The sequence below is a fragment of the Molothrus aeneus genome, chromosome 1, assembly GCF_037042795.1.
Source record: "Molothrus aeneus isolate 106 chromosome 1, BPBGC_Maene_1.0, whole genome shotgun sequence".
NCBI lineage: Eukaryota > Metazoa > Chordata > Aves > Passeriformes > Icteridae > Molothrus > Molothrus aeneus.
Genome location: NC_089646.1, coordinates 45,729,028 through 45,754,052, shown reverse-complemented (window position 1 = coordinate 45,754,052; position 25,025 = coordinate 45,729,028). Strand labels below are relative to the sequence as shown.

Genomic DNA, 25,025 nt, shown 5'->3' with positions numbered 1-25,025 from the left:
GGTGTGAATGTATTTTTCCCTCCTGGTATGTTAAACACAGACTTTGCCATTGCAAGACGGTGCACGCAAAAAGTCTGTAAAACATTCTGCTGTGCAAGCCCGAGCACGCCGAGAAGAGGCCGCCGCGGACGTGCCTTCACACGCCGCGAAAAAACCTTGTGCAATTCGTATTTTCCTGTTTTTTACGAATCGCTAAAGAAGCGAGGGGAAGGCGGGGAGGAGAGGTGGGGGGGGGGGGGGAGGGAGAGGGAAGTTCTCTTCTTCCATTAAAAAAAAAAAATTGCATAACGAGATACTTTCTTTGGCAACTGCTTCCTGACAAATATTTACAAGGGCAGAGCGGGAGCGCGTTTCCGCCGACGTGAGCGGGGCCCGCCGCCACCTTCCCGGGCTCCCCGGGCCTGGGGATGAGCCCAGGGCCGGCCTCGGCGGCTGCCCCCGTCCCAGCGCCGGGGCCGATTCTCCGCAGTGGCCCGAGCGCCTCCCGGACTTGGCGACGCGGACGTCGTTTGGGAAGACGGAGTTTCGCTACAGTTGGTGCCGTGCATTAAAAAAAAAAAAAAAAAAAAAAAATTAAAAACCCCAGGCAACGAAACTCCAAAATAAACGGGGGGGGGGAGGGGGGGGGGGGGGGGAAGGAGGAGAGGGGATAGAAGGGAGTAGGAGAGAGAGCATCACACTCGCCTTTTGCCCCCCAGCCCCCTACTTCCCTTCCCAAAGCGGGACTCCGGGCTGATCCCCTGAGTCGCATCCCCTCCCCCGCCGCCTCTACACCCCTCAGGGCAGCAGCAACTTCATTCCCAAGCCGGGAACTCTGATCCTTCCTTCCCACCTCCGGAATAAGGTGTCTCCGCCGCACTCCCCCTGCCCCAGCCAGCCCTGCCTAGCCCAGCCCAGCCCTGCCCAGCGCCGCCTGGCCCGGCCTTCCCCCTCTCGTGCCGCTTCCCCGCTCCCTGTCTCCCTCCGCACTGGGAGCCGGGCACTATTTCTCCTCCTCCCTCTGCCTGCCCTGAGCGCCGGGCGCCTATGGAATGCCGCGCGCGGGGCCCGGCCGCGGCGGCAGGATACACAGCCGGGCCCGGCGCTCGCTATAAGAACCTCCTTGCAAGCGACGCCATTTTAAGCCTCTCGCTCGGTTCGGCGCTGGGAGCAGCGGCGGCGGCGGCGCTCGGGGGACAGAAACACCGCCGCCCCGTACGGTCGCCACCCGGGAGCCAGCGGCGGGGGCACCGCCGTGAGCGAGGAGGAGGAGGCGGCGGGGGGGAACGAGGAAGGAAAGACGGACCGGACCGGGGTCGCCCGGGCAGCAGCAGCAGCAGCCGCCGCCGCCAGAGCCTGGGGGGACCCTGCGCTCTCCCTTCCTCCAACGTTAGTGCCGCTTTCTCTGGCGGGAACTTGGGGCAAGCCCGGGCCGGGTACCCCCGCGGCCGTGAGGGGGTCCGGGGTGTGCCCGGCGGGAAGGACGGGGCTGGGGGAGGGGGAGAGCGGGGGTGGGAGAGAGGTGGGGGGGCAGGAAAGGAAGAGAGCGAGGGCTCTTGTTTTTGGGAGGTCCGGACAGCTGCGTGGCTGCAGGAGCGGCAGCTGCGGCTCCCGAGGTGTCTCTTGGGAAGCTCGTCCTGGGGCGAGGGGGTGGCTGCTCTGGGCTGCGGGAGAAGGCGAGTCCATGCGCCCGGCTCCGCTCTCGTTTGCGGCAGAGCCCGGGGTACTTTAATGACCCTTTTTTATTATCATTTTAGAGGTTCTTTCCCCTCCCTTTTCGGGGAGAACTAACTCGCCGGTGGGCTGCAGATCCGCTTTGGCGATAGGAGGGGGATGAGAGCAGGGTACGGGTTTATTTGTACGGAATATAATTAATCACGGTCACTGCAGTCAGCGGGAGATAACTAATCTGCTGCCTTGTGGGGTTTCGCTTTTAGTGGCATTGCATATTTGCTGGAGAGGCTGTGCTGCTGCTTCTGTGTGTCACCGAAATGAAGCTTCCCCGGAGCTGGGAGCCATCACATTAAGTTTTTTAACACCCGCCTTTTCGGGATGTTGTAGGGGGCGGCGTGGGCGCTCCCACGCTGCGAGGGGAAGCGCCCGCTGCTTGCCGTGGCCGGCCGGGGGGAGCGCGGCGGCTCCAGACTCCCGAAGTACCGCGTTCCTGAGGTGTGGGGACAAACTCGCGGCTACTCCCTGAACTATCTAGGGCACTTACTTCTCTAGGAACGGTGTGTTGTTTTGTGGTTTGTTGTTTGGTTTGGTTTGTTTAGTTGGGTTTTTTTTTAACAAAGCTTAGTTCATTTCTAATGTGCATGATTAGCTGTTCCTAGAGCAGCAAGTTTTCTTACATTTAGTAAAACCTTGCATTTTTCCCTAGTTAAAACTCGATGTAGGACGTTGGGCCGTTTCTTTTAGTGTCTCTTTCCAAAAGCCTTCTCTGAAAATTATCCTAACTGGAAAGAGAGGACAGACTGTGTGAAGGTACCACGGGCAACTTACTTGTGACTTCAGGAATAGCAGTGTTGATCTTTGTAATCAGCTACTTATTGATCTCTTTCTCATGGAGCAGCCATTGTTCTGACACTCTGTATATTCCAGACATCTGTGGTCCTCCCATCCCCCAAAGTATGCAAGTGGTGAATGGAAAGAGGCTGGGCTGGTATGCTGAGGTCGACGGACGGAAATCAAGGAGGGGTTTTAGTAAAACAGGATCTTTATGTGCTGAGGCTACAGTAAAGGCGAAGACAGAGAAAACTAGCTGAAAGAGTGTCGGGGTTTTCTTGATCTAAGTTCACACACCAGTCAGCAACTTCATAGTTATGATTTTGCTTCTGAATGACAAAAAGGTACTACTGCAAGGCTCAAAAAAAAAAAAAGCCTAAACGGCAAAACTTACTGGTGTGTATTGGCCCAAGTTATAATGTGAGTTTCAGTACCTAACAGTCCAGGAACCTAATGTTGATCTTGCAGTTTTGATAAAAAGATGCTGACAGCTGCAGGTATGTGACTGCTGTGTCGTTTGTCTAATGGTTGGTACTGTTGCAAATGAGGCTGCTTAGGTATTCAGGCAAGAGTTTAAAGCTCTCTAAATTCAGCTGTTCAATTCAAAATTACACTGTCTCATTGTTCTGGGATTGTTCTAAAGAAGTGTTATATTTGTTCATTTGTTAGTTCAGGTATTTTCTATTCAGGTGTAAACTGATATCCAGGGGAATGTTCATTTTCGTCTGTATGGCTGATCATTTCACAAGTTCTAGGGGAGAAATAAGTAAAAACACTATGTTGGAAAGGACAATGCCATGCACGATAGCTTCTAGGAGCAAGGATTTAATACAAAGTAAAGCTTGATTGGAAAAATCAGTTCTTCAAATGCTGTGTTACAGCCTTATCAACCCAAGTTTGCTTTTCCTTGGCTAAGCTATAAATAGAGTGGGCTCTTTGCATGGTGTATGTCTACTCTGGACACCAGTATTTTGCTCTGACTGTGGTGTGTCAGTAAGTGGCTTACCAAACCTTGGCTGTGAAACCAGCTTGCCCTTCAGGCATAATGACTTTTTTTCTGAAACATCTGTCTATCTATAATGACTCTACATCTGAATTAGCATCCCGAAATACCGTGTTCTGAAGAGTTAGACTTGAGGTTTTGGGGATGTTAAGGCAGGAGGTTAGTACTAGTGGTGTTCTGATTTTGCAGTGTTTTCAGGGGTGGAAAGAATGGAGCAGGAAATACGGCTGCTGGAGGCTTCTGTCTCAGAAGCTGAAGTCTGAATGTGCTGTCTGAAACTCCTGCACAGGGATGTTTCTGCAGAGTATTGTCTAGTAGGCAGACTAGTGTGCAAATACAGCAGTAATCAAAATCACTTACTTAATTCATAGTTAAACTGGTAATGCTGGGGTTGTGGTTATCCTGCAGTTGCCTGCAGCAAAACTTGTTCTGTGACTGTGGTAGCCTGCATACCATGGCAGGAAAATCAGGACTGACCTTACTTATCTTGAACATCATACTTCACAAAGCCTGATAAAACCTGTGAGAAACTGTGCAGGCAGCTGTGACTTGCTCCTGTGTCCTCAAAACGTGCACTTGCAAACTCTGAGCCCAGTGCCTTGCTGGCTGACTGGGTGGGAACCTAGAAATTGTAAACTTGGCAGTAAAGTATTGTGTGTGTGATGCTTCTTGTCTCTTTAGATAAAATTATTTTCCTGGAAGGGCAGTATTTCTGATTTTCCAGTTAAGCACCGATTGAATTGGCTAGACTTGCCAACATAAGGCAGCCTGACAGTGGTTAACTTCTAATATCCATTTCTGGCACTTGATTCCAAGGTAAAACTTGGTGTAGTCTGTGATCAGGCTTTAGCCCAGGAGGGTAATGTGTTAAACTGTGTTGGTGCTGTGTAGCCTGTGCTGCCTCACATGAGAAGAAAGTAGCCAGAAAGGTTGTTTCAGTTTTTGGGGCTTTGTGCTTTTCTTTCTTTGCTGACAGGTAACTTCAGGTGCAAGGGAGAGAACTAATGGAAGTCTTATTCTGGCATTTCTGTCTGTGTGGCATACCAAGTAGATAAGGTGAGCAGGTGAAACATACCTGTAGCTCAACCTGACCTCCTGAGTCTGTTTACTCCAATGTGGAAGCAAATTCTTCTTGTGCTTTTGTTGCCTTGGGAAGTTTGGGTGCACATGTTAGTTTACAGCAGAATTTTTTGTTCCTATTCCAAGTTGACATTAGGAAATAGTGTACATTGGCTGGATTGGTATTGCAGAAGTGAAGTGCTTGCTCTGTTACTTAATACTAAATTAACTCTGGAGCCTTGTTTGAGGACTGACGTAGAAGAGTGAAAGAGTTAATCTCATATTCTGTGTTGCTGCATTTAAAAAACGGTGTGAGGTAGCTGGATTTTGCTGGAGCTGGCAAATGCACTGTGTGCACTGTACGTGTAGTATTTGCTGGAACCAGCATTTCTGGGCTGACTTACTGTGCTAAATAGACTTGTATAAATTGGAGAAGTTTGCCAACTCTGCAGCAACTGTAGAAAGTAGTTCTGTATTGTCCTGGTAACATTTCAGGTGCCCTCCAGTGGCCAGAAATTTTAACATCCTAAAGGTGCTGCTAAATGCAACTCCCTTATCAGTTTGCCTAAATTAAGGGTGAGTTGAAGAAACATCTTCTAGTGTCAGAATTCATTAGCATGTTTGTTGTTTGAACAGTCCTTTTTGGAGTGTTGGTGTGCCTTATTGTAAATACAGAATTATTCTGACAGACAAGCAAAGACAGCTGCTTTCAGATTCATAAGTACTTTGTAAATGTAATTATGACTGATCACTCTGTTCTTTTAAACTTTAGAGATTAATGTTTAACATCCAAGTTCAGGGCTGACCGTGTGATTGCAGTCTAAGAAGAAACTGGATTATGGGTAGATACTTCCTCGTTTGGGAGAGAGATGGTTTGCTGAGTTGTTCCTGTATTGGTGTAGAAGTGAGTGTTTCAAGCCATGCACAAACAGGCTGGAAAGGTATTTCTGTAACAGTGTCTGTTGTGAGGGATGCACATGATTGTGTTAAATGACTGCAGAACCATTGTCTTTTTGATACACAAAACCATGTGGGCAGGGCAACTTGAGGGCTGGCAGTGGTTTTGTCCCTGAACTTTGAGTGTTAAATGAAATGTGGTGTAATATTTGTCTGAATTATTATATGTTGCCTCTAAATGATCACAATGGCAACTTTTTTTTTTTTTTGTGTGTGACTAGGTAAGACTAAAGAATGAATTTTGATCCTGTCTACTGCCAGCTCTCTACTACAGTCACCTTACTCAGTGATAAGTATGGGTACATGGACCAAAAGCTGTAAACCACTGCATATTTATTACTTAAGTCCTGCTGGCAGACTAAACTTGGATAGAAACACTGGCTCATCCCTCACCAAGGAAGATGGGAGTGTGCATAATGTACATATCTGTGTCTTGCAAATAAAAGGTGGGAGCTCTCTAAGCTGTGATAATAAAACTCCTCTCAATGTTTTGACCAGCCATGAGGATACTCAAACTTAGTGAATGCTGCACAAAGCCCTAGTAGGAAGTGTGTGCCAGTGACCCACAGATACCAAATCCGTTGCTGAACAGAAGTGATTAGTAACTGTTTTGAGTTTATTTGTTTGTGGTGCTGGTACTTAGTTGGTCAAAATAATTAAGAGAGTATTTGGGTTGATAATCTTGTTATGACTTAATGCAAGTTCATAAACTTGAAACTGTCATACCAGTCCTCTAATACTGAGCTACAAACTGCTGTTAGGGGATTGATATGTACATTATGTGAGGAAGTTCATTACTTTTGTTCTCAAGTTGGATGTGTAACACCAGAGTTGTATTTGAAGCAGTTTTCACATCATAACATTTAAGATTATGATCAGCTCCTGTCTTGGACAGTCAGGAAGATACTTAAGTGCTTGAGGTCTATTTTGCCAACTAATAAAGTGAAAGTTTTTGCTAATGCTATGTTATACTTGCTGATGAAAAGCTCTCTTAAATCATTACTTTCAAACATGAACTGCTGATTTGTCAACTTGAAGGCAGCTGCTGCTTATAGCTCTTAGAAGCAACCAGAATTTTCTAGAAAGGACAAATAAATACCTAGGACAGAGAGTGTTTTGTTTGCAGATCCTGTTAGAAGCTCCTGGTATAGTTGTCTGTGATTTTGAATGTAAAGGATTGGGTTGACAGACCCCTTGTAACTCCTGAATGTTCTCTGGGAAAAGGGTGAAGTAACTGTGCTGTGGATTCAAACACTTAATTTCTGAAGTGACAAGATCCAGTACTGTGAAATTTCAGCTCCTGCAGTATGGTTTTAATTAAGAGTATGTGACTGAAGAGGTGCTTTCTTTACATTGCATAGGGTGCCCAGCCATGTGCCTCTGGCCAGCATCAAGCAAAATCATGTAGGGGACTGCTGATAAGAAATTATGGTGGTAGGTAAACTTCAACCATTTAGAAGTTACAAGTTTAAAAGTCCATTTAAACATATCTGCGTGTCCCATCAGTCTGTAATTCTACCACAGTTTCTCTAGAATGTCTGTCCTAAAGAGTGAAGTACTGTGCATCTCCTTTCTTTCAAAAGGAAAACGTTTATATGATATTGCTAGCCTCATGTTTGGAGAGGTTTCCTAGCTGGTTCTACAGTTTCAAAGTTCGTCTTCTGGAATGATAGTGCAGATTGGTGCCAGGATGAACTTCTATTTCTTTTTTAGTAACTTTCCTGATGTGCTTGTTCTGAATTCTCTTCCAAGTTCTCATCATTTTGTACTTTAGTTTTCTGAGGTATTTGTTGGCTGACAGTGCCTCTCAGACCACTGTTAGCTCTTGCTTTATTGAGAATTCTAATGGGTTGCTTTTAAAAAGGTACTTAAACCTTAGTGCCTGTGAAGACCCCGATGAATTGCACAAGCTGTTAGTGCCTTCATGCTGTGTTAGTTGCTCAGAGCACAGCACTGACAGGGCTGCAGCTGGAAGTGAAATCTCTGACCTCCACTTCTGGTACCTTTTGTTACCTGAACTGTCAGTCCGGGCAAAGTTGCTCTTCAGCAGTTGATTAAAACTACCCACATTCTGGGTGGCTTTCTGTACTGCAGGTGAACAAAACAAAATGTGGCTCTTGCTACACTTACATTATAGTCACAAGTGCACTAGAAACTTAGTAGTTGTTGAACATTGCAAGCTAGGCAGAGGTATGATTCTTTACTAGCCTGCTTTCTCTTTTAGGAGCAAGGGAAAGGTAAAATAGGTGAGTGTCTGTCATATCGGAACACTCTGTAGTGCTCCAGACCTGAAGTCTGGCAGACTGGAACTTGACAGCTGTTGTAAAGTTCTTGTGGCCCCTTTCCCTCCTCTATCACATTTGCTTAAGACTCTGTTGACTCCAAAACAAGCCTTGAGTTTTTTGGAAGTTGTAACTTAAGTCTTTCCTTCAGTAGACATTTTTTGAGGAACATGTTCTGTTTTTAGATACAGCTAACCCAGTGTTTTAGTCAAGGCTACCAGACTGCCTGCCTTTCAGTTCCATCAAGCAGTTGTAATCAACTTGGAGAAGTATAGCAAGAAGGAAATATTTACATGTGGTTTGCTTCAGCCAATGGGCATTTGAATAGAAACTCTGTACTCTTGGTCTTAGGTTGCTGATATAATGTGTTGCCTCTCTATTTTCAGTTATTTTTTGTGTGGCATGAAGTGAACTCTTATTAAAAAAAACCCTTACAAAAGCTAGTATAGGGAGGTTTTTCTGCCTTTGTTACAGAAAGGAATTTTTAGATAATTTCTAAGGCAGAAGACAAAGGCTGAGAAGCCAGGACAATTGATGTAATAGCGGTCTGGGATGCCTGGAGGAAAAAGGAAATAATGAATTGGAAATGAAGCAGCAAAGAAGAATGGCTGAAATAGAGGTGACTTGCAGTGAGCATTGGCAGATCAGCACCCCTCTCCCACTTTAAATCTGTGGGTTTATCTGAGCTAGTTTGTTGCCTCTTCCAGCATGTCTTAAGGGTGCTGAAAGCTCAGAAATTGGAGCCTTTTAACCATTGAGATCAGTAAAGCACATATTCAGATTTCTTAACTTCCTGAAGTTTGTTAGGAAAAACAAACCTTAGACTTTCAGTCTTAATAAGAAGAGAATTTAAAGACCATTTTAACACTATTGCATGTTCTGGGTTCAGAGTCTAATTTATTATTATATGATTAGCTAAATCTAAGATAGCATGTATTGCTGTTTGCAAGGCATCTTCTAACTTCCTGCAGGCATCAGTAGAATGTGTTGTCTGAAGTATTCCTGCTTGGATAAATTTGAGCTGGGTGGATTACACAGGATACCGAGTTTATCACTGGAAAGAAGAGAAATACTTCACTAAGCAAGAATAGCTTAGTGGTTGGAGGGAGTGATGCTAACTAACAAATGTTGCTTGGAGGAGTAACCAGAGCAGTTTTCCCACAAGGTATAGTTATTAATCAGTTTGTTCAGTTGCAGTCTAGGATCAGTAGGATTGATTTCAGTGTGTGGCATTCAGGTCAAGATTACTGCTAGCTCTTAGTTTTCAGTGGAACTTCTGAAATAGTTCAAGTTGCTACATCTTGGCACAACACTTAAATGTAGTAATACTGCTTCATCTCTTGCCATGGCACTTCTTCTGAAGTAGTAATGAAGGCTGTAGATGAATGTTTCTACTGTGTAACCAAAACAAAAAAAAAAGTAGAAAAGTTTTAAAGCTGTGAAAGCCTATAGTTTTTTTTTTCTTGTTAGAGGAATAAGACTGCATGGTTTGACTTGTTTCCTTTTGGTATTACATACTGTCCAAGTTTCTTCCACTAGGTTAAGATGTTTTGTCATAAGCCACCTGAAGACATTTTTACATAGTATTAAAAATCACCCTGTTAAAAGCAGAAGGTATACTGACATTAATATAAAATACATGAAGTTTTATACTCCTGTTCCTAGTACTGATAATAAAGTAAACCTTAACTTTTCTCTCTAAAAATATCCAAGTGGTGCGTTGCTTTGTTTAATGTGATAATTTACAGCCCATAATCATTATTCAGGAGCCACTTTGCAGTGAATTTCATAGTAGCTTTTGTCCATTCAAGTCCTTAAAGCACTGGTGTGCAAAAGTCGGTATTGGTGGCTGACTAGTTTCCCAATAGTCAGGGCCTTCTAATACTTGCATATAACTAACTTCAAAATAATCTACACTCACTGTATGTGGCAGTTTCTTTTAGAGGGGACAGGGTGGCTGAGGACTGCAGATGCTACTATTGGGGACAGAATATGGGAATGCTCTTCAGTATTTGTTTACTGGATATGGAAATACATTCCAGGAAAACTGTTGTTTGTAATCCTCTGTGGTATCTTTGTACAAGAAAAATAAATATTTTAAAAATGCAATTTTCAGAGTGAAATTCAAGCACATTCTGTATCTATTTTCAAATAAAGTATCTTCTGTTATTTTTTTTTCAAAAAATTGTAAACCCCAGCTGTCATTCCTACCACAAACTTCTAACATTCCTTAAAACACACAGCACCAAAACTGTCCTTCCAGGAATTCTTACCAATCTTACAGAAGCGTCTGGTATGTGAAGGACCTCCAAAATTACCTACAAAGGTACTTTTACCAGAGCTCAATACAGCAGCCAGATAAAAACTCTGTTTTCTTTAGAACCTGTGGGTGGATATGGGAGGAGAGAACTTTATCCACATTTGGATAAGGAATAATTACAAGCTTACAGCGGTTTGACTCACGTCTTCGTGAGACGAAGATCAGTAGCAGTAGGTCTGTCTGTTGTGTGTTTGTATCTGGGGCTTAGGGTAGACCAAAAATTGCTTAGAGACAGTTCAGCCACTCCTGCCTAAAGTGCCTTTATACCATGAAAGCTTTTTCCCTGATGTTTCCACTGTCAGTATTATCTTGCTTGAATAATTCTTCCTCCCCCACATTTTGTTTTCTAGAAAACAGGCTAACAGCTTCCAGGGGAAGATTAAAAAGGGTTGTTTTGTTTTGATTTGTTTTTTAATTCCTTAATTGGATGTATTTTCCAAATTCCCGACTTGAAAACTAAGGTTAATTAGGAAGCTTCTGCTACATTAAGAACTGAAATACAAGGACTTGGGTTCTAGAAATGAGTGCTCTCTGGTGTTACCAGCTGTGGAACTGCTGTTGCCTGTATATTTTGGCTGTGGACTTTTGTTAAGCAGATACACAGGCAACATCATTCGCAAGCAGCAAAGACCAGTTATAAAATCAGACCCAAAGGATGCTTTCAGTAACACCTTGGGAATGGTTGCAATGACTTCAGAGCACTTGGAGAAAAACAGTTTTTCAGTACAGGTGCTTCTCTTCCCTTGTGTGTAGGTGATACACATTTTTAACTGCTGTGACTGTCAGAAGATGAGCAGCTTGTTCTGTGTAAGCAAATGCTATCATTCAGAACTGGTGGGGAGTTTAAAGGTGCAGTTGCTTGGCCTGTCCCAGGTGAGACAGAGACAAAGAACAGGATAACACGGTCAGGCAGGGTGTTTGTGTGCAACAGTTCATGGTGTTTGGATGGATCAGTCTAGGTTTCTTGTGCAAGTTTTAGTAACATACTCCTCTCAAGCAAAGGATTTGTGGCAGACTTGCAGACTTTGACTTGCTTTAAGAAGAACTGCTTAGCAGATCAGTCAGGTATAATTTGAGTCAGTCTTAAAGAAGAGAATTGTTCAGATTTCAGAACTACTGTAGGCAACTGTTCTCCAGAATCAGAAATTAATATCTAATAAAAACACATGATCAGAAATAATACCTAATACTTCTTTCATTCCTTTTGAAAATCAAGAAAATTGAAATGTCTTCTGTAGTAGATTGACAATTAGCTCGTGTGCCTTCTAAGCTTGCAGATGCCACATAATACAGCCCAGTGCAAGGTCTTGAATTGCTCTTCACATGAGTTGTTTAATACATAGTCTAAAAAACCCTAACCTTCATTTAAACCCAAAGCTGATAATGCTTGCTAAGCAAGTGGATGGTCTCATGGGGCAGGAGGAGCTTTTTGAGAAGAGTCCCTTAACTCGTAGCAGTACATTCATGTGAACTGAATAACGTGATATTTATCAGAATTCCCACTTCTGAGTGCCTGCTAGCCTTCAAAAATTGTGAAGCTTGCAGCCCTGCTGAAGTTTGTTTGTAAAGTATACTGAAGCCTTCTGTCTCTTCCTGATGGTCGAGGTGTGTGTGGCTGACCTTGTACTGATCCATTTTGTCAAGGAAATGAGCAGCACAAATGTTTGTAGCGAGCCTGGTGGTGTTGCTCCCTTTGTAAATGTGTTGGTTCACCTTCAGAGTGACAAACAGGAAGTCAAAGCCAGCAGCTTGCCTGGACTCAGTTTACCCCTTTGTAAAATTTAAAAAGAATGTGAAGCAAAAGATGAGAGAATGTTTACCTGCAGAAAACCTAAAACCAAACCCTGGCTACTTTTGTTTGGCACTTACTTTGAACTACTAGGATTAAACCCAATTCCCTATCTAAATAATAATAAAAAAAGCTACCAGGAATTGCTGGGGGGCTGCAGGTGTGTGAAATGCAGATCAGGATGTTGGAACTTGCAGATGGAACTAGCAGGCTGATCTAGGGTCAGCATTCTAAAGATTGAATGTCACTGGAATGCATTTCTGAACACTTCATATTCTTCATTGCTATTTTGTAGATGTTCTTCAGTGTTGTTTTGGAATAATGCTGCTGTTCAGTGGCTACTCTGGTCTGTTGGATTTTGTCTAATGGTAGAGCTGCTCTTTGATCTCTTCAGGCTGCAGAAATTGAAACAGCAATTTCAGAGTGCAGCTGCTATAGGTCAGTTGCCTTCATTGATGCAGAATTCAGCAGTGGAGAAAATTATAAATGTTCTTCCCAAGCCCCCTTACTGTGTATGGAAATCTCAGGTGGTAGTAAATGTCTCAAAGCAGTCACTGCTTTTAACATAGTGGTAGATGAAACAGTCAACCTCAAAACCAGTTTGGTGATCCTTTTTTTAGCACAGTTCTGATGGAGGAGATGGGAAAGTTTATGGTAAAAATAAATCTTTTGTGCTAAGCATATTGGAAGTTTCATATAGCAGCTAGAACATGCCAAATTTTTTATTGGAAGTGTCACATCTGACTTAGAGTGTGGACTGCAGGGAGCAAAGATACAAATTTTACTGTTACTGCTATTCCCTTTCTGTTTGGAAGGTGTTAATGGAACTCAAAAAGTAATGCAGAAGACCTGCAAAGAGCTATCAAGCTTTTGTATAGGCGCTTTCTCAACTTAGCTACTCATTAGAATTTTTTAATCAATGGTGAACTGACAGTGAGACTTAAGTTTTTCTTTGCCACTACCACTCTCAAACTCCTAACAGCATGTTGGAAGAATCCATGGGTAAGGGCCTGGAAAAAGTGTGTGTATTTTCAGCACATCCTCCATGCCCATTGTCAAGAGCAGACTCTGAGTTGGCCAGTCTCTTCCAGGCTGTGGAGAAGGACCAATTTAGAGTTTCCAGCTGCACAGCAGGATGCTTATTGTATGTTGTGTAATGTCTTATATCAGCTTAATGCTGTTTATCTGCTGCAGATGCAGATCTACTACCCATTTTAAAAGAGCTAGGGAAGGGTTGGTGCCAAAAGTTGTGGGAGTGCAGTCAGGACAAACAGCGCTGGCATTTGTACAGCCAAGCAACAAGATTGCTCAGGAGCTGCTGGAGTATCTTGCAGCTGGCTCAGAGTCCGTGAAATATAAGTTTGTCCCACCTACCCTGTGAGACTTTTAAAACTGCAGGCCTGTCCTCTGTTTAATTATGATTTTCTAAAAGGTGCTCCTGAAGGAAACTCTTCAACTGGAAATCTGTCTTTACACAAATCCAGCAAAGTCAGGCGGACTTTGTTCTCCTGACGCAGCGCTGCAGACCTGTCCTTTCAGGGGTTAGTGCACTGCCTTTACTTCATCGTGCAGGAATGTTTGGATCGGCACAGCTCTAACACCTAACAGCACAGTGGAAGCTGATTGCTGCAAGAGATGGTTTTTCTCCCTGCACAAGCTCCCACTAGAAATGTCTCTGCTTGGCTGGCTCCCAGAATAGGCTGTCACCAGCTCTGTGTCTGTGCTGGAATCAGTGTGGGACTGTGGGGGGAAGGGGAGCAAATGAAATTAAAAGTGACCTGTTGTGGAGCTGTAGCCTTTCTAGGTTAGTGAAGAGACAGGTACAGATACAAATACTTCCAAACTGTTTGGTGATATTGAATAGAGATTCATAGTGAAAATTTATATAGGGCATTTGATCATATTTCAGCCTCCTTGCCCCCATTTATCTTGGTTTTCTGTGCAAACAATAAAAGTGTGTTCAACTGAAGGACAGGTTTTTTTTGGTTTTTTTTAATGAGGTTTTTTTTAATTTAACTTCAGTGAAGGTTTTTTTGTAGGAAGAAGCCTTTATTCTTAAGGCACAGGGAGGGAATAAACGAGGAAGTGCAGTTAGGACTCTTTAGGTAGTCTTTGTGCAACTTGCCTTACATTGTCATTTCAGCTTTCCCCATGAAAATTCATGTTGTAGCCCTGTATCAGACAGTTTTTCTAGTATTTTCTAAGTAGATTATCTTTGAGGGAAATGAGGAAGTGTGACATTTAGCCATTGTCTTTGTGGCATTTCCAAACTCTGGAATTTAATGTCTGGACTTCATCTTATGCAAAGATGGAGGAGTGAAAAATAGCTCTGTCATGGTCAGTCTTCAGTTCTTGTTCTCTTGTAGCTCTGAGAGAATATCTTACACGTAACCTGACAGAAGAAGTCTGGGTGATACATTGAGTTCTTTTGCATGTCTGTCCATGGAGGTTTGCTAATTAGCATTGGAGTATACTCACTGTGATAATGAAATGGCAAGATGTGCCAAGTCTTAGTTTGCAATTCCAGTGTTCTGATGTGAAATCCTGTCTTACTAGCTCTGATTAGTGTTTAATAAGTTCTAACCTTGCTCTTTTTTAGGATCTCTGAAAGGGTGCAAGGAAGAGTTCTGGGAGCATAACAAGGAACATGGCAACTCAAGGTACATAATGCATTACAGTTTCTGTTACTAGAATCTAGAAGACTCCTTATCCTTCTCTTTTCAACTTTTCAAAGGTTGAATAACATCTGCTCTATTACAGTAATTAATACCTTACACTGGAAATCAAACCCTCAGACAAGTTTGTTCTAAGTTTGTTGTAAGGTCAGGATAGCCACAATAGCAGTGATTGTTCTGCCTGTTCCTCAGGTTTACATGTCTGCCTTGGTTCAACATATAGTCTCAGTTTAAAGTTGCTGCTCACTTGCAGTGCTGGGTTGATGAAGTTGTTTATAACAGCTTATTTTAATTTAAAATCTCTGTCATCTCTTGTAGGATTAATACATGCTGCAGCAATTGAACTAAACTTAATTGTTCACCAATGATTTCTTACAGCTGACTTGATGGAGCTGGATATGGCAATGGAGCCAGACAGAAAAGCAGCAGTCAGTCACTGGCAGCAGCAATCATATCTGGACTCTGGTATCCATTCTGGGGCCACAACAACTGCTCCCTCCTTGAGTGGCAAGGGAAATCCTGAAGAAGAAGATGTGGACACAACACAAGTGCTGTATGAGTGGGAACAGGGATTCTCTCAGTCCTTCACCCAGGAGCAAGTTGCAGGTAAGGCCTTTTCTGTTACACCAGTTTGCTTGGACCAGCAGTTTAATAATATAGAAACCTAACTACTCAATTACTGCCAGTCTGGATGATGCGCTTTTTATCCCTAGTTTGAGATTATGATGATTTGCCTTGTTTTCAGATATTGATGGCCAGTATGCAATGACTAGAGCTCAGAGGGTGCGTGCAGCTATGTTCCCTGAAACCTTGGATGAAGGAATGCAGATCCCATCCACACAGTTTGATGCAGCTCATCCAACCAACGTGCAGCGCCTGGCTGAGCCATCCCAGATGTTAAAACATGCTGTTGTTAATTTGATAAACTACCAAGATGATGCTGAACTTGCAACTCGTGCAATCCCAGAACTGACCAAACTGTTGAATGATGAGGACCAGGTAAGTATTTTCTTTGCTTGGGTAAAGCTTGCTTTTGTTGCACCTTCAATGACCTTGAAACTAAAAGCTTTATTCAAACACTTGTGTTAGGTGGTGGTGAACAAGGCTGCAGTTATGGTTCATCAGCTGTCCAAAAAGGAAGCGTCTCGCCACGCCATTATGAGATCTCCTCAGATGGTGTCTGCCATCGTACGTACCATGCAAAACACAAACGATGTGGAGACAGCCCGGTGTACTGCAGGGACACTACACAACCTCTCACATCACCGTGAAGGCTTGTTGGCGATCTTCAAATCAGGAGGCATCCCTGCTTTGGTTAAAATGCTGGGGTATGTGCGCTACTGAGGCAATGCTTGTGTTTTGCAGTTGGGTCTGCTAGGAGCAGGTACTCATGAGGATTTTCCCTTCTTCAGGTCCCCAGTGGACTCTGTGCTGTTCTATGCCATTACAACTCTTCACAATCTCCTGTTACATCAGGAAGGAGCCAAGATGGCTGTCCGTCTCGCTGGTGGGCTGCAGAAAATGGTGGCCTTGCTCAACAAGACAAACGTCAAATTCTTGGCCATCACAACAGACTGCCTTCAGATTTTAGCATATGGCAATCAAGAAAGTAAGGTGGGTACCTCTGGTGCTGAAGTAGTTAAAATGAGCAAGCTTGTGATGAATGGCCTGACAGCTCTTGTGTACTGACCTCCTGACTCTGAATCTTCAGCCACATGCCACTAGCTTTTGCCAGTCATTCCTGACCTTGCAAGAGGGGAGGGATACAGGAATTATCTTGCAGAAATGCTGCTGTTCTTATAGTGAGACTATAAAACTTACAGTCCACATAAGCAGATGGGAATGTTTTTTTAGGGAACTGTGACCACGAGGGGTGTAAGCCAGCAACGTTTACTACCTGCTGACATGTGTAGGAAGTGACAGACAAATATTATTTTTGCTGTCTTTCAGCTGATTATTCTGGCAAGTGGCGGACCCCAGGCTTTAGTAAACATAATGAGGACCTATACTTACGAGAAACTATTGTGGACCACAAGTAGGGTGCTGAAGGTGTTGTCAGTCTGCTCCAGCAACAAACCTGCTATTGTTGAGGCTGGTAAGTACATTGTACTCATTCTAACTTAAAAATCTACATAGTGCTTTGGGATTAGTTCATTCCACCAAAAACAGAAACTGCCAGCATCTAAAAGTGAACTTGGGTTGGTCCTTAAGGCCATAAGCAGGTTTGGAGGCCTTTAGTATGCAGAAGTATTAAAAGGTGGCTGTTTTTAGTAACTCCACTGGTTGTTAACTATTAGTGGCTGAGCTGAGTTGTTGTCAGGATGCCTCCCTGAGAATATGCACACATTTAAAAGGCTCAGTGTCACACAGGGAGTTTCAGGGGGTTGTTATTTTCCTATGAAGAAGGGCTAGGGCCCCAGCCATATTGTGATATTGACAAGAAGGATCCAAAAGCTTGTGAGATTTTGCACTTAGATGTCAAGGAAGAGAAGGACCTGACTGCTCATAAGGTGAGCATCAGAGGATGGTGTCAAATCTGAGTAATGGTGTCAAATCTGTACCATCTTCCAGGTGGGATGCAAGCTTTGGGGCTCCACCTCACAGATCCAAGCCAGCGTCTTGTCCAGAACTGTCTCTGGACTCTGAGAAATCTGTCAGATGCTGCAACAAAGCAGGTAAAGGGCTTGTCTGAGGGATCAAGAGCAAAAGTCAATGTAGCGAAAAAGAAGACTTAACTTTTTCTTCCCTCTTTTTCTGCAGGAGGGCATGGAAGGCCTTCTAGGAACTCTAGTTCAGCTTTTAGGATCAGATGATATTAACGTTGTGACTTGTGCCGCTGGCATCCTTTCTAACCTTACATGTAACAATTACAAGAACAAGATGATGGTGTGCCAGGTTGGTGGCATCGAGGCTCTGGTGCGTACAGTCCTCCGGGCTGGGGACAGGGAAGACATCACGGAACCTGCAATCTGTGCGCTCCGTCACCTCACCAGCAGACACCAAGAAGCAGAGATGGCTCAAAATGCAGTACGTCTCCATTACGGGCTCCCAGTGGTGGTAAAGCTGTTGCACCCGCCCTCACACTGGCCTTTGATCAAGGTAAATAATGGTTAAAAGCTGCCAGAGCTGAAACTGAAAACTGTTCTCTTTAAAACATAACTTTAAAAGTGAAAAATTCTTTGTCCCCACGGTGTTGGGGATACAATTTGTTTGCTGGAGAAGTTGCTCCACTTGAGCAACTTAGTGTTTACTCTTAGAGATTTAAACATTTGAGATGAACTGATTAAAAAAAGAAGTCACTAACAGCAAGCACACCTGTCCTGCTCTTTTATTCCCCACCTGCTCCTTACCTGCAGGCTACTGTTGGCTTGATCCGCAACCTGGCTCTGTGTCCTGCGAACCACGCCCCGCTGCGTGAACAAGGTGCTATCCCAAGGCTAGTGCAGTTGCTGGTTAGAGCACACCAGGATACCCAGCGACGCACTTCCATGGGCGGGACACAACAGCAGTTTGTGGTGAGTGCCCTCCCTCACACTGCACCTCTCAAAGTTCTCTCCAGCTCCTCATTGTCAGTGCACCTCAGTCCTGTAGTGCTTGGGCTAAAGAACTGTTGTCCCATTTGCTCTAGTTCACATTATTATCTGTGTGCTGATAGCTCTGTCTTGGCAAACCTGAGATTTTTCTTAAATCATGGTACCAAAACAAACCTTGGTTCTTATTTTAATAACCTCTTGAGCATTCAATTCTGAATGTTAGTACTCACAGAAATTCTAGTACTGCCTACTCTGGCAAGGCAAATAATTGTCTACCAAGAAACCAGAAGTCCCTCCTCCTTCTCAGAAGAATAGGTTTAAGAATTCTGTCACAGCTTATTGCATACTTGCAAGGGTGCTTAGACCTGTAAAAGCACTGAGAAGTTGTTCAGGCTCCGTAATTGTTACTTCTTTGGCTTCCAGGTCAGTGTGACAAGATCAGACTCAATTGGATTTTTTTTATCCTGTTAAACATATTAACAAAGGAGGGGTTCGCTTAGCACAGCAAATGGAAGCAGCATCTCCTAGTACAGGAGTTTAGTTAATTGATGCAGAGGCAAGAAGGGACCATTTTGCTACTGGTAACTGCTGTTTCCAGCTTAGTAACTGCGGGGCTAATCCAGGTTGTAGGAAAAGAGATGGTGTTATCAGAGAGAAAGTTCATAATAAAAGCCACTGAGGCATCCCACTGGGATGCTTCACTACTGAATTTGGGTGGGTACTCTGGGTTGACTTGTAGCAGGGATGTTAAGTTTGAAGGCTACTGCTTAGGGGAAGAGGGGGTAAATGCAGGGGATGAGTTTAAATGATTAGTTGGAACTGCTGGTTGGATTTTTGATAGTCACTTAAGAAGAGAGTATGCAATATGTCAAATTCAAAAATGCCTTTTCTCTCCTAACCAGGAGGGTGTGCGTATGGAAGAAATTGTCGAGGGCTGCACTGGAGCCCTGCACATTCTTGCACGTGATGTTCATAATCGAATCGTAATCAGGGGTCTAAATACCATTCCACTATTTGTGCAGGTAAGTGAGAGCTCAGGACAGCACTATAATACATATTAGGAAAAGAAATAAAACAGCTCTTGTTGCACTTCCTGGATAGAGCTGCTAAGTCAGAGTGTACTGAAGAGCTCGTTTCAAGTGGAAGAGCTAAAAGAACCCTTGTGTTTTGGTTGCAGTTGTTGTACTCTCCCATAGAGAATATCCAGAGAGTGGCTGCTGGTGTACTTTGTGAACTGGCTCAAGACAAGGAGGCAGCTGAAGCAATCGAAGCTGAAGGTGCAACTGCTCCTTTAACAGAACTGCTTCATTCTAGGAATGAGGGTGTTGGTAAGTGAACTTAAGGCTGGTTTCATACTTGTGTTAGAAGAGTTGATAAAAGTCTTGACCTCTACTAAAATCACTCTTCCTTTTGGCAGCAACCTACGCAGCTGCAGTGCTGTTCAGAATGTCCGAGGACAAACCACAGGACTACAAGAAGCGACTTTCTGTTGAGTTGACAAGCTCCCTGTTCCGGACCGAGCCAATGGCTTGGAACGAGGTGAGTTCTGTGATCTGTATTAGAACTTTTGTGTTCTCCCTCCTTCCACCAGTGAAGTGTAGATGCAAGCCTAGCTTTACACAGTGTGTGGTGGCTGTACCTTCTTCACTTGCTCTCTATGCTCAGGTGCAGTGAACCTGTGGTAAGCAGCCTTCAAGCTGCTTTTTCCCTGGCAGACAGGAAGAGTCAGTTCTCTGTTGCTGCTGCTGAAGTGTGTAATGCTCATTATGCTTGCTATTGTGCAAAGCTGGCTGTATACAAGAACTTTGTACTTTTCTGTGTTGCTTGTCAAAACCTGATGAACTCTGGATGCAAAAATAGAAACATGAGTGATATGAAGGAAGCATAAATATAAAACATATCCCGTGAGGCTTCTATCAAGCCAACAATATCTGAAACAACCTTGGGCTGGGAATTCAGCTTGTCCTGAGACCTCAATACATTTGATATTTCAGACTTGAATACGTTTGCAGGCTCATTATCACACATGGCATTTTTTCATTTTTAATGGACTACACAGTAAATTGAGACTGAAGTCAATCTGTGTGGATGGGATACAGGGAAGGCTTCACTCATTCTTTGTCTTCCCACAGATTCTTAAAATTCAGGAGCCTAGCTTGTCTTGTATGTATCTACTACACAAGGGGCAGTAGCCTTTAATTTGTACTATTTCAGTGCTTACTCTTCTGTTTTCCTAAAATCTCTGTGTACCACAAGAATGGATGGGGTGGGAAGCTAAAATGGATTATCTCTTTGAGACGAGTTAGACAATTGCTCTGCAAGCAGGCAATTACTTCTGTAATTGAACAAATGGAAGAGGTACCTTCAGAACTCTTAAAGGCTCTGTTGCTGGCTTGGGAATATCTGACTTGCAGGATCTGGACAGGTGTACCTGAGGAATGTTCCTAGACCTACCCCATCTTTTTCACTCCCAGACAGAACCCTCCTTCCAGTGATCTGTGAATTCCTAAATCTGGCTATTACATGTTGGATGCAGATACTTAGCTAAAAAGGCATTTCATGTTGACAGCAGTGCTGCAGTGCTCACTGCAGAGCAGTTGTTCAAAGGGATTTAGGGCAAGCTTTACAGCTTTTTAAACTCAGAACTACTGCTGCTGGCTGAAAGAGCCGATGATAAAACTGTTTTGTAATTCTTTGTGTACACATAGACAGCGGATCTCGGACTGGATATCGGTGCCCAGGGAGAGCCTCTTGGATACCGCCCAGATGGTACGTGTCTTCTGTTCCCCCTGACTAAACTTTCAATTGGATGAAGTCAAGTCATAGGTTTTAAAGGAGAACTGCAAATGAGTGAAGAGTGAATTTACTCTTCAGCAAGGTATTGCAAACTGACAGGCAGATGGGGAACTGCCAGTTCAAATAACCCGTTTCTGCAACACCACTGGCAGCACTGAAATGGGAGCCGTATGAACATGCAAAACCAGTGTCTCTTGTCTGAGTCCTGTGGGAACACCTCCTGCTGAGCTGTTGTTTCCAGAAATCTTTTCCATTCCTTACAAATGGACTTGACAATTCCAATAGTGCAGTTTTTCTTTAAAACAACAAAGCTGGTATTGAATGCGTTAGTCTGTGAGTGTCTATAGATTTGAACACAAGCCTATCCCTAAGGATTCTGAGCTATTTTTGACTAGTCTTTCAGAAGCAAGTCTACAGTCTTGGAGCCTGGTTTTGCTGCAGTATTGTTGAATTTTAGTACTGTTGATTGTGCAGACTAATGGCTTGGCTGGAATCTGCTCGTGCTTCTGACTGCAGTGTGCTTTGTCTGCAGAATCCTACTGGAAGGCCTTTCCGAACAATGGAATAGCTGTTAAGGGCAGGCACCAGATTGTGTTGAACTTGGCTGAACTAGAAAACAATTAGATGGCTACACGATCTCCTCACACACTGATACTTGCAGCTTCTGATGCATCTAACATCTGTTAACATTATGCTTTTTTTCCCTCTGCCACCTTTAACTTTCTTAGATCCTAGCTACCGTTCTTTCCACTCTGGCGGATACGGTCAGGATGCCTTGGGTATGGACCCTATGATGGAACATGAAATGGGTGGCCACCACCCTGGTGCTGACTACCCAGTTGATGGTCTGCCAGATCTTGGCCATGCCCAGGACCTTATGGATGGGCTGCCTCCAGGTGACAGTAATCAGTTGGCCTGGTTCGATACTGACCTGTAAATCATCCTTTAGGTAAGAAGCTCCAAACTTGAATTTAAAAACAAAACAAAAAGAGAAAAACAGCTGACTGGACTGAGGACTTGGTTGGCAGGGAGGGATTGGCTCGACTGGGTCCTAGTGTGCCACAATAATGAATAAATGCTCTGGAAATACACAATGAGCACACTCCAAACTGACTTCTGCCGTGAAGTGTGGAAGTAATTAACTGTAACGTCTTGTGCACCGGCTTCATGCAGTCTTGATGTGTTACAACAGCCCTTTATGACTCAGGAGCACTGACACCTGTGTTTTTTCTCTTTGCAGCTGTATCATCTGAGTGAACTTGCATTGATTGGCCTGTAGAGTTGCTGAGAGGGCTCGAGGGGTGGGCTAGTATCTCAGAAAGTGCCTGACACACTAACCAAGCTGAGTTTCCTATGGGAACAATTGAAGTAAACTTTTTGTTCTGGTCCTTTTTGGTCGAGGAGTAATAATACAAATGGATTTTGGGAGTGATTCAAGAAACGAAGAATGCATAAGAATGAGTTGCAAGATGGAATTTATCAAACCCTAGCCTTGCTTGTTAAAAATTTATTATTTTTTTTAAATCTCTGTAATGGTACTGACCTTGCTTGCTTTGGAAGTAGCCTTTCTTTTTGCAGTAATTGTTGTTAGTTTTTTTTAAAGTCTCTCGTAGTATTAAGTTATAGTGAATATGCTACAGCAGTTTCTAATTTTTAAGGATTGAGTAAAGGTGTAGAACACTAATTCATAATCGCTCTAACTGTATTCTGAATAAAGTGTAACATTGTGTAGCCTTTTTGTATAAAAAACTAGACAAATAGAAATGGTCCAATTAGTTTCCTTTTTAATATGCTTAAAATAAGCAGGTGGATCTATTTCATGTTTTTGATCAAAAACTTTATCTGGGATATGTCTGGGTAGGGGCCAGTAAAAACTGTTTATTTGGAACCTTGTATTGGACAGTTTACCAGTTGCCTTTTATCCCAAAGTTATTGTAGCCTGCTGTGATACAGATGCTTCATGAGAAAAATGCAGTTATAAAATGGTTCAAAATTAAAGTAAACTTTTAATTCATTCTGTGTCAAATTATTTCAGATCACAAAATATATTTGTGTGTTCAGAAATAGTCCTGGACTTGCACAACCACTTTAGTGGAGGGATACAAGAATAGTTTACTAAACCCCTTTGATCCCACTCTGGCATAGTTACCCCTCATAGCCTGGAGGTTTCCTGCTGCAGTCCTCCAAGGCACCAGTCTGCCCCTGCTTTGCCTTGGCAGGGTCCTCAGCGTGGGGCAGGCATAGCCAGATGTGAGGCAACTCCACTGGTGCCAGGCCTGCCAGCCCCACTTCTCAGGGCTTCACTAAGGGTGAGCAGCCTCAGCTCCCCTCAGCACTAAGGGACAGGGAAAGAAAGATCCTTTGCCCACAAGCTCTCAGCTGGTTCAAAGCCCTTCTCAGGTGTCCTCAGTGTTCAGCTGCTGTGCAAGACGAGACCTGTGTGTGACTGGCTTCCCTTGAGGCAGCACCTGTGTGACTGCAAGGGGACAAAGTGGTTCTGAGGCTGCCGGCTCAGCCGCAGGCTGCACGTGTGCACCGTGCAGCTGTCACCAGCTCTGGGAGCAGCACTCCAGGCACATCCACTGCAGGCAGCAGTTTGCCAGCAGGAGATCAGAGCAGGCTTTGCTGCAGAGGCTCCTGGCTCAAGATGCTGAGAGCTGAAGGGAGCCACACCAGCCTGCTTCCCCTTCTGCTGCAGAGGGAGAGGGCTCACACAAGGAATTCAGCTTTGTTCCTCTCAGCCACACTTGGCTCTTTCTTTGACTCTTACTGTAAAACACTACCCCAAATAATAGCCAGCACTTCACTCTTCCCTCTTTCTAGTAACTCCAGCTGAAAGATAGCAGTATTTGAAGTAATGTAAGAAAACAATTCCTGTAAGACACAAGGTGAAATCTTGTGTCTTTACCATGGGGCTGTTTGCTTGCATCCACGTACTCTGGGTAACGGGGCTGTCCGAGAGTAGCGGTGTAGCAGCAGCTGTCACAGGCACCTGAGCTTGGTGGGTGCACTGACAAACTGACAGACATCAGCCACAGCACATGTGGAGAAGAATTTAACTCTAGGCACACTGAGGACCTTTCCTAGGGTACCAGCTTTTACTGGGGGGTTGACAAACTGCCAGGGTCATCATCACACCTGTTCCCAACTGCAGCCAGGAGCGTTGGCAGCTGAGAACAACACTCCACCCTTGTAGCTTAAGCTGAGCAGTGCTAGACTAAGGAGGGGCTAGCGAGTACAAGGCTGTGAGTAGAAACCTGGGTAACATCTATCCTTACATGCCCCACACACAGGCTCTGTGTGATCACAGTGGTTGCTACTGGTTGCTTGAGGTGAACAATATTGTCTGTCTTGATAAAAAGGTATTTTCTAGTGCCAGTCACAAGCATGAGGTGACCCCTTAATATGAACAGCCAAGGCAGTGGCCTGGTCCAAAAGATAAATGAGCATTTCTAACTAGCTTGAAATAGTGAAACACTTTATATTGTGAAGTAACTCTACTATTCATTTAATTTACACTTTCAAACTGTCAAATACTTGAGCCTACATCATGTAATGCCAGCAAAGCAAAGTAGTAACCAAGAATTCATCCTTACAGGGATTTAAAAAACAAACTACCCCTTCCCCACCCCTGAACCAGATTCCCTCCCTTCCTGAGCCAGCTCAAATTCTGCAAATGCTGCAGCTCGGATTGCTAAATGCTCAGCACATCTGAAGGTGTTCCTGCAGGACCAAGGTGCTGAGCAAGGTACACAACCTGCACATTTCAGAAGGATGGTCAAAAATTGTTCACTTGGGAGTCTTGATATTTTCATGTCCTACCGCTCTCAGAATTTCAAATGCCAAGGGAGCAACAGCGCTGTCAACGTCAGAGCTAGAAATGAAAAACAGTAACATTCATTAGATGTCCTCAGGAGAAAAAAATGTTTTCTTCAAATTCCACATTTGCCTTTACCTATGCTAGAAAATTCTGAGTGGCCATAAACTGCACTCTCCACCTGCTTTTCTGTTAAGCAGTAACTTTTAACCAGTGATTCTGCCCTGTAGCACATCTTGAGTAGAAATGAATCTCAGCTCCAACTCCCAGTAACTGCTGCCTCACTCAACCTCCTCTGCGAAAAAAGGCA

The 25,025-nt window shown here is 43.9% G+C and overlaps 2 protein-coding genes across 2 annotated transcripts in view; one reads left to right on the top strand and one right to left on the bottom strand.

The window, feature by feature from the left end:
- The first annotated feature begins 1,124 nt into the window (after nucleotides 1-1,124).
- Nucleotides 1,125-22,912, top strand: CTNNB1 (catenin beta 1). Its single transcript, XM_066556215.1, has 16 exons — nucleotides 1,125-1,368; nucleotides 14,494-14,554; nucleotides 14,948-15,175; nucleotides 15,315-15,568; nucleotides 15,659-15,897; nucleotides 15,982-16,183; nucleotides 16,520-16,664; nucleotides 17,141-17,244; nucleotides 17,330-17,668; nucleotides 17,926-18,084; nucleotides 19,005-19,124; nucleotides 19,280-19,430; nucleotides 19,520-19,641; nucleotides 20,811-20,871; nucleotides 21,627-21,847; nucleotides 22,139-22,912. Exons 2-15 carry the CDS (start codon nucleotides 14,542-14,544, stop codon nucleotides 21,833-21,835), a joined length of 2,346 nt encoding a protein of 781 aa, XP_066412312.1. The 5' UTR covers nucleotides 1,125-1,368; nucleotides 14,494-14,541; the 3' UTR covers nucleotides 21,836-21,847; nucleotides 22,139-22,912.
- The window catches only part of ULK4 (unc-51 like kinase 4), a 215,026-nt gene continuing 212,643 nt past the window's right edge, over nucleotides 22,643-25,025 (bottom strand). Inside the window, exon 37 of the mRNA XM_066556214.1 lies at nucleotides 22,643-24,772. Coding sequence (XP_066412311.1) covers nucleotides 24,688-24,772 — 85 coding nt within the window. The 3' untranslated portion in view covers nucleotides 22,643-24,687. The remainder of the gene's footprint in view (nucleotides 24,773-25,025) is intronic.

What these genes read in the sequence shown, in the direction of transcription:
- CTNNB1 (XM_066556215.1), top strand. An exon ending in CAGATGCTGCAACAAAGCAG is followed by an intron (nt 17,245 to 17,329) that starts GTAAAGGGCTTG and finishes CTTTTTCTGCAG; the next exon opens with GAGGGCATGGAAGGCCTTCT. An exon ending in AGCCAATGGCTTGGAACGAG is followed by an intron (nt 19,642 to 20,810) that starts GTGAGTTCTGTG and finishes GTGTACACATAG; the next exon opens with ACAGCGGATCTCGGACTGGA.